Source organism: Salvia hispanica, chromosome 5 (assembly GCF_023119035.1).
Source record: "Salvia hispanica cultivar TCC Black 2014 chromosome 5, UniMelb_Shisp_WGS_1.0, whole genome shotgun sequence".
Taxonomy (NCBI): Eukaryota; Viridiplantae; Streptophyta; class Magnoliopsida; order Lamiales; family Lamiaceae; genus Salvia; species Salvia hispanica.
Genome location: NC_062969.1, coordinates 3,612,904 through 3,621,968, shown reverse-complemented (window position 1 = coordinate 3,621,968; position 9,065 = coordinate 3,612,904). Strand labels below are relative to the sequence as shown.

At 37.7% G+C, this 9,065-nt stretch overlaps 1 protein-coding gene and 1 pseudogene across 2 annotated transcripts in view; both read left to right on the top strand.

Annotated features, from left to right (window-relative positions):
* LOC125188557 (probable LRR receptor-like serine/threonine-protein kinase RFK1) overlaps positions 1 to 5,439 on the top strand; it is a 26,253-nt gene extending 20,814 nt beyond the window's left edge. Inside the window, exons 23-25 of one of the 2 annotated variants that reach the window (XR_007170745.1) lie at positions 4,813 to 4,931; positions 5,019 to 5,114; positions 5,258 to 5,439. Coding sequence is in view for 1 of the 2 variants with exons in the window: in XM_048085494.1 (XP_047941451.1) it covers positions 4,813 to 4,935; positions 5,019 to 5,114; positions 5,258 to 5,374 (336 nt within the window). In the remaining variant the exon portion in view is untranslated. Of the gene's footprint in view, positions 1 to 4,812; positions 4,936 to 5,018; positions 5,115 to 5,257 lie in introns of both variants that reach the window. The other variant, XM_048085494.1, reaches the window with a different exon arrangement.
* On the top strand, positions 1,723 to 4,806 carry LOC125188561 (annotated as a pseudogene).
* Positions 5,440 to 9,065: the final 3,626 nt, after the last annotated feature.

The window sequence follows — 9,065 nt, the reverse complement described above, 5'->3', positions numbered from 1 at the left end:
AGCGGGCCGTAGGGGGTGCCGTATGGGGGGCCGTATGGAAGGACCAAGGGGGGGACGTGGGGGGGGGGGGGTGCCGGGGGGGAACCAGGAAGGTATGCCGGGGGGTATGCCGTGGGGGATGCCGGGCGGGGGGCAGGGGAGCCAGGGGAGCGGCGGGCAGTCAGCGCCGGGGTGGGGAGGTATGCCCCAGATGCAGCAGCAGATGATGGGGATGATGTGGCAGGGAGGGATGCAGCACGGTATGCATCCCGGGATGCAGGGGTCACGGGAGGGGACACGGTATATCGTCCCTCGCTTGATTTTTTGACGGCTTCGTCTCACACGTCGACCCCAGTGGAGACGCAGTTCACTGGCGATGACCTTCTGTCATTGCATGATATGGAGATCGATCTCGGAGATCCGGATACTCCCGTTCCGACGAGGCGGGCCGGCGCCCAAGAAGAAGATGAAGGGGAAGGCCAAGGCGGTCGGCGAGGTCGTCGCCGGCTCGTTGGTGACGACACCCCCGGCCTGGAAGTGGACGGAGGATGAGTACGCCGGGGTGGCCATGGGGTGGTTGGAGGTGTGCGACGATCCGCTGGTTGCGAACAACCAGCGGGTCGTCAGCATGTGAGCGAAGATCGGGGCGCCTATAGGAGGCCTTGCCCGCGAGGAAGGACTTCGGCGGGGAGGAGGTCGGAAGGGGAGGGAGCGCGGGGAGGCGCGGTTGTTGGCCGTTTGCCGTCGTTGTGCGCCAACACGTCCGTCCCGGCTCACTAGTGGGCGGGAGAATGAGGGCCGGAGGATGGCGTAACCATACGCGAGATCGGATGTACAAGGTCTTCCAAGATTGGAGGACCGCCACTGACCCCACGGAGAAGATGTTTCTTCCCTCGATGCTCGAGAGCATGCGGGTTGATTTGGAAATCGCGAGGGCACGGCTAGCGGGTTCCGACGTGGGCTCAGATACCACGGGTGGCGGCGGCGCGCGGCGGCGACGGCGACGGCGACGGCGACGAGGAGTAGAGAGTGGCGGGGCTCGTGTGTGGAAGCCCTTTTTAAAAAAAAAAGTCATGTATTTTTTTTAAAAATCTTTGTACTTTTTTTGAATGAAATGAATTAATTTTCCCGTATATGTGTCGTAAATTTAATTCCGTAATTTAATCGTAATTTTAATTCCGTAAATGTAGTATTTTTTGAATTATTTTTTTGCGGCTGGCCTATGGCTGGCCTAAATCTAATGTGGCAGGTGTATTTTTAGTGCTGCTGACGTGACAGGGAGAGAGAATGACTGACCTATTGCTGGCCTATTTAGCATTGGAGATGCTCTAACCGATTATTCACCCAAACTCACCATATTTCATTTAGGTCCCTCCGCATTGAAGTATTTGCATGGACACCCTGACTACAGCGTCAATCAAAACGACACCGAACTATTTATCATATTGAATTTTTGAATAGTGATCTCCAGTAAATGAATGAAGGCAACCCAAAGTTGGATATTCAGTGTAACAATTCTTGAATTGGAATGGATCTGGGCTTCATTTCACAAGATCTTATATATCAGAGCCCATTCTCTACATCAGCCTTTTACCCAAATGAAAATACCTCTTCCAACTACCTAAAACTATCTCGACTTGATTTACTTTTTGCATATATAATGTACCCAAAACTTATTTCTCCTGCCCCTAATTCCGAGAGATTAGAATTACAGTTAATATTAAAATTATAATTTTAAAAGAAAATACACAGACTCTCTAGGCCCGGAGAGGATCTCCTGCTCTACCGCAGACAAGGAATCTCAAAATCTCCGAATCTTTGGTCTACGTTGACATTCAATGTAGCAGTGGTCGGAGTGATAACCTGTTTGCAGCTTCCACGAGTAATGGAATGATTGCATTCAGCTTTTATTTTATTCAATTGCTCTTCTTTGAACTCGATTTTGCTCTTCTTGGTTGGATGTGTGGGTTTATGAATTGATATAGTGATGTAGTAATTCTTGATTTTTAACAAGAATGGATTTTTATCACTAATCATTGCTGCATAGCTTCATTGGTTGATTTGTATCTACTATGCTTTAGTTATGTGCCTGTCGTATTTGATTTGTCTACCTGGGGCAACATTGATACTTGAATTGATTGATAAGTATACATGTCTACATAAACTTTTCATGTAAGCCCAGATTCTGTAGCATTGTCATGTTTTAACTTCAATTTTGCAGATACCACTTGGATGCTTCAATTCCATGTTTAATTTCAGCTTCTCTTGGCAACTTGATGCAGCAACTACGAAGTCACTTGCAATGGTTGGATGTACCATCCCAACTAGTTAAGTTTGCGTAATGAAATAAAGCGTGTCTTAGGATCATGCATCCTTGGCAAGGTGAAGCACTCTGCAAGTAACTTTTACTGACTGATATTGCTCGTCTTCGGTATCATATGTGTGTATAACGTATATATGTTGTTTCCATTATAAAAATGTTGTAATAGTATGATTTTGTACCGACTTTATAGTGTATGGAAAAGCAGTAATATTTCAATTTTGAAAACCTTTAAATGGATAGAAATTGGTTGTTAGTTTTAGAATGTAAACTTATCTGCTTAGAATCTCCTTCAAGCACCAAAGGTATTTCTACGGATTGTCTCTTTTGGATACTAGTAGAAGAAACTTTTTTAAAAGGTCATGCTGTAACTTGAGTGTGTGAAAGGTTGACTACTGGATTTCTGAGTTCCTGATACAATTCTCTGTCTACAGTTTCATAGAAAATTACGGAACCAACATGTGACCTTTGTAACAATTGGTGGAAGGGATGTTGTCTATGTTAGACAGCACCAATCATCACCCTTATCCTTGTAAGATATTGAGAACTAAGCGAAAGATATTGGAGATTAGAGGTTCTCAGATTCAAAGGTCAATACAATGCTGGCACTCTAAAATACAAGGACAAGGTTAGTGAAGAGCACTGCTTCAGTTTATACCTTCAGAAATGATTCTCAGACTGAAGTATCAAAATTTTTATTGATAAGTGAATTGTATTATTTTACCTGAAGGATGTAACGATTATTTTCAGAAGGAGAGGGAAAATGACCTTGAACAGAGCTACTCTAAGTGGGCTAGGACTGTAGAAGGAGCCCCTGATGTGATCAACATGACATTTATCTTTATCGTCTCTTTGTGTGAAGGAGTGGCCGGGATAAAATCCTCTGTAAGGATTCAAACTTTTGTTATTATGCCATTAGTGTAGTATTAAATTCTTCTAAATCCTCTGTATTCCGTTGGAATATGATTTAGGCTGAAGAACCACTTTTTGTCACTATGAAGTTTGCTATCTGGAAACTGGAAAGGTTATTAATATTGCTCGCCCCCATTCATTAGGGATGTCAGAGAACAAGAAAAAGGATCCAATATTGGTATACAAAAGTCACTATAATGTACATGGTTGAAGCAAAATCGTATTGGTTGAAACTAAACAATGACTACTTAAAGAAAATTGTATAGCTGGATAGACTCATTTTCTTTTACTGTGTAGAGATGCCTGGATGATGGTTATTTTCATGCAGCCTGCAAACACTGTTGGAGTTCTTTCATTCATGTTTATATCATGATGATTTTAATATTGACTCAAAACATGTTTGTCATACTTTAAAGATATCTTGTCATTTGATAAAGAATTGGTCACTGTTTTCCTTGATCTTGAATTATGTGTTGTATCCACAGCCTGCCACCTATAGAGGATCTTCAGTATTTCTTGGATTTCCAAATTCCTCGGCTGTGGGCTCCTGAGCAGAACAATATAGGGCTCCTAAGCCGTATATTAGCCCCGATCAGGTATACCACTCTAGTTTTGTTTTAACTATGTGTTTTTTCCCATTATTAGCCTAAAAATCAGTCACGAATCCTTGCTGTTGCCAATATGTGTGTTATTATGATACACATCTTCATTATCTTCCTCAACAACCAACATTTTTGAAGTACACTATGCCATTATAGTTGAGTTTGTCTCTACCAGTAGTCGGGACTATAATAAAGAAGCAATTATATGCACCCCACATCATACCTCATATTTCAGTACACAGGGTGTGTTTTCAATAGATTTTGGGGTGTGCTTAGCATGTTTTAGCTTATGGGAAAAGTAACTGCATGCTCCAATATATTTTACTGAACTGTAAGAGATGACAAATGCTTTTAGGGGCAATTGACATTACCAAATTCGATGTGTGATTTTGTGAATTTGCTTGCATGAGTTCACTTTTGTGTTTGATCTCCATTACATATGTAAATAAACTTCTAGTAAGAGAAGCTTAGACAGTAGCCATAGCTGATTTGTGGATTGGTATTTCAGGTTACAATTGGATGCAAGCCCGTCACCGTACTCAAGCTCAACCTTGAAGGAAGCAAACAAAATTTTCTTGCCATTAACTTGCAGCCTCTGGTTTCACTTCCGAAGATTCTTCAGCCCCACTGGGACACATACATCCCCATATAGGTGCACCCAAGTGGCAAGGGCCCGAAGAGCAGGATAGCCGATGGTTCGAATCAATCAAGTGGAAAAACTTCTCCCACGCCAGCACTGCACCGATAGAGTACACAGACACGTGCGTTGGTGATATCTCGGGCGTTCAAATCGTCACTGGAGCACAGCTCGGCGTGTGGGATTTTGGTGCCAAAAGCGTCTTGCACCTGAAACTGCTCTTCTGCAAAGTCCTCGGATGCACAATTAAGGCTACCAGTCTGGGATCATAGCTCCTCAAATATTTCAGGTGCGCAGAAGCCTAATGTTTCGTCTTCTTCATTATCAAACGAGAATCAAGGCTGAAAATTGTCCATTGAGACATCAAAGCCACTAATGTGCTGCTGGATAGCGCTCTGAATCCTAAAATATCTGATTTTGGATTGGCTCGTCTTAATGAAGACAAGAAGACACACATTAGCACAAAAGTTGCTGGAACAATGTACGTAAGTTTCATCTCATTATGTTGGTGACGCTCTCTCCCTGGCTGCCCACGACACTAATAAGCGTGATCGTCCTTCATTTGCAGAGGATTTATGCGCCTGAATATGCACTTTGGGGCTATCTAACCGACAAAGCAGATGTTTACAGCTTTGGAGTCGTGCTTCTGGAAATAGTCGAAAAGGTAACAACAACTACATGCCTAGACACAATTTCGTCTGCCTTCTTGATTGGGTACTAATTACGTTGAGTGATAAGTTGAGTGATAAATGCCCCTAAATAAGTATGACAATTCTTCTCAAACTGCTACATTCTTTGGCGTTGTAGGCGAGCCACTTGAACGAGAGCAAGCACATCGATGAACTCATTGCTCCGACAATGCGCTTAGGTTTTTTTGTCTGCCTAACTCCGGACGACGAGGTTGTGCCTGCGACTTTATTGTAATTGCTCCATAGGTTATGTTGCTACACGTATAGTAGCTATAAAAATATACTAGTATTAATTAAATATATTATCACAATGTATTATAATTAAACTAAAAATAGTAGTATAAAATAAAACAAATAATGTTTAACATGTTTCGAAGCGAGAGTGATACTCACCTAGGGCATGTAACATATCATTTCCCTTAGTTTATATATATTCATTTGCGTAATTATAAAATTGAATTTTCCTTATATAGAATACGGAGTGGAGTACTTAACTGGTGCCTAGACCAATGCAATGCTAGTGCTGAAATTGCACGAATTTAATTCGCCCAGTGTGGTTATCAACTGGTTACTATCCTCAAAATTGACTTTTTGTTTATGCAGACATAAGAGATCTCTTTAGACCTGAAATTGCTACGACTATTAAGAAAATTCTCTACGACTACGACCGTGGGCCTCTTTTTTTGATTATGTAATTATGTTGCCACAAAAGTCGTATTGCTGGTGATGAGAATAATATCTAATGCACTAATTATATGTTTAAATGATTTTGGACCAGCGTGACTCGCTTTCTCTTCCTTTTTCCTTATATTATTTGAGTGGTTTATATTTTAATCAATTGGGAATAGTAAATGTTTATTCAAGTGACACGAGCGAGTGGCTTCGGATTTGGTAGCTCATAGTAAATGTTTATTATTTTATATTCATGTAAATGTGATGCTACATTTTTTATATGAGTATAGTCTTAGTTTATAAACATCATTCTCACTAAAAGCATATTTAATGTTGTTTATTTTATTTTATATAGTTATTTTAATTTTAATATATTAATAATTTTAATTTTATATTTAAAAAAAAAAAAGCTTGATTTATGACTTTCTTTGTAACTTCGAATAAATTAGCAAAATTAATAAATTGGAACTTCAACTTTTATGAAATTTTTTAATTTCAAAATAATATCTTTTAATATGTCAAAATAAATTAAAAATATATAAAACAAAATAAATAATAGTATTACTAATTTCTCACTATAATACTTTGTCATTTATTTAAAAAATTCAATATAATTAATTAATACTACTAAAACAACATATTCAAAGCGGCGTTCCCACATTCAAATCCTAAACCCAGACTGTATTTGCATTTGACTAAACTATTCTTAGTTTTGACTATTCTAAATTATTCTATAAAAAATAGTAGTACTAATATGTTATCCCAGTTTTTGTTAATATTTTATTGATGTTTTAAAATACATGATAATAAGTAAACTCCACAATAACATTATTTTAAAATTAAACAAACTAATCATAATTCTTTAACAAAATAATGATAATACAAAAACTACGGCATCAATTTATTAAGTACTATAATAAAAAGTAACGTTCAAAAAATCACTACGAATAAAAAAGTACAGATCAACACGAAAACAGAAACATAAAGGACCGGTGAGTGAGTTACCTGATTAAACAAATTAGTCAAATTATAAAGTATAGATTTGGTTTGGGCATGTTGTTAATCAATGCTAATTTTGACATTCTCACGAAATCTGCCTCACCCATTTGATTTTTTGTTTTTCTATTCACGGTTAATTAACACTTTTATATTTTATTCGCATGAATACAAGAGATAGAGCGTGACGAAAGGAGTACTATAACTACTAGCTAAATGTGGGGTTTTAATTCAAAAACTCCTATCTTACTTTCCTAGAGGCTAGAATCCATGTTTATTAAGAACAACATCCAGCTACAAATCACGGAGTTAATTTTATTAAACAATTAAGTCCGTATTTATTTGATCAATTTAGTTCATTACATGAATATCATTTTAAATTATTTAGTTCAAATTTATTTGCGTAATTATTAAATTAAAATTTCCTTAATATTGATAGGCAGGCTCGGACTTTTAACTGGTTCCTAGAGTACCAGTGCTATAATATTGAATTTTTGTGTGTAAAGACATTAGAGAGACGTGTGAAAGCTTCGTGAAATTGCTACGACTATGAGAAGGTGCCTTACGACCGTAAGAATTAAGACCACTTGAAGAATAATCTATAACTTGCAGTCTAATTAGTGTTCATATAATACATTTAATCTCTTTTATTTTGTTTGGAAAATATATTTTACAATAATCAATTGAAATATTATTATTAATTGTGACAGCCGATTACCCAAGAAGTCAATGATTTAATGCGTGTTGGGTCAAAAAACATATTTTATATATTTTTTGGCAGGAGAGGTTATTTCTTATACCGTTATTTGTAAAAATAATTGAACCTGCTGCTTTCATGACAGAAAGTCACTTCCATTGTTACATTGGTCTATGTAAACACTTTAATCTGAATACTAGACTACTTACCTTTTACTTAGATTTTTTTATAATTTTAAGCTGCATTATTTATTACTCATAGTCTAGATTTTTGGAATATGTACACTTGATTCATGCCTCTAAATAAATCAATAAATCTAAGTTCTAGTACCAAATTAGAAATATATTATACATGTATGGTTGTCTCGTATTATCGTTTATGCCTATCTATTTTTTCTTGATTGATGCTTATTAATTCATGTGAATAAAAATTTACATGTCACAACTCACAACAATGTTGAGATTTATTTATTATAGTAGTACTTATAAGAGCATCCGCAATGGTACATAGGCTAGCAATAGGCTAGCCATTCTCTCCCCTGACACGTCAGCAACACTAAAAAATCCACCTGTCACATCAAATTTAGATCAGCCATAGGCCAGCCGTAATAAAAATAATTCAAAATATACTACATTTACGAAATTAAAATCACGATTAAATTACCGAATTAAATTTACGAAACATATACGGGAAAATTCATTAATTATTTTTTAAAAAAAGTACATTAACTAAAAATAAAAAAAATTGCATAATAAAAAAAAATCCGGGCTTCCACACACGAGCCACGCCCCACTCTACTCCTCACTAATTTATTTAAAAAATACATAAAAAAATGTTAGTATGCCTTGAATCCGTTATAGTTTGCCGCTAGCCGAACGGGGGTCCATCGCTAGATGTTGCTCTTGTACATAAATTTAGAGATAGAGAAAATCGCGTTTATATAGTTTTTTAAAAATAAAAAAAAAGAATAAAAAAAAATTAAAAAAAGAATTTAAAAAAAAGAATTAAAAAATAGCGCTGGCGATCGGGCCGCCACAATGGCGGCCCGATCGGCCAGCGCTTCAGCCGGCGACGAGCGATCGGCCAGCCCACGCCGATCCGCTCGCCGATTGCAATGGTTCGGCTAGCCGATCGGCTAGCGTGACGAATCGGCTAGCCGGTCGCTAGCCGACCATTGCGGATGCTCTAAGTTATAAAAACAAACTTAGACAATTGTATTTGAATATGCACATTCATGGTCTATAATAAAAAAACATATTAGCGTGAAATTCCACTTTTTTGAGATTTTCTTTTTGGAGTTTGTTCTCTCTTTTCCGTGCCACGAATGTTTCTCTCTCGAAATCCGTGCAATGACTTTTCATTCTTTGTTCACTTCATGTATTTACTTTTATATATTTTATTATAAAAATAAACAAACTTATTTAATAATTAAAAGCATATCAAAAATTCAGTTTATCACATTACAATTAAATGTGACTTTTGGAGTAAGCTGCAATTGTAGATAAGCTCCAAACTCTCCCAAAAGTCCAAAACCAAATGCATTGTGGTCGGTCGGGTCAAA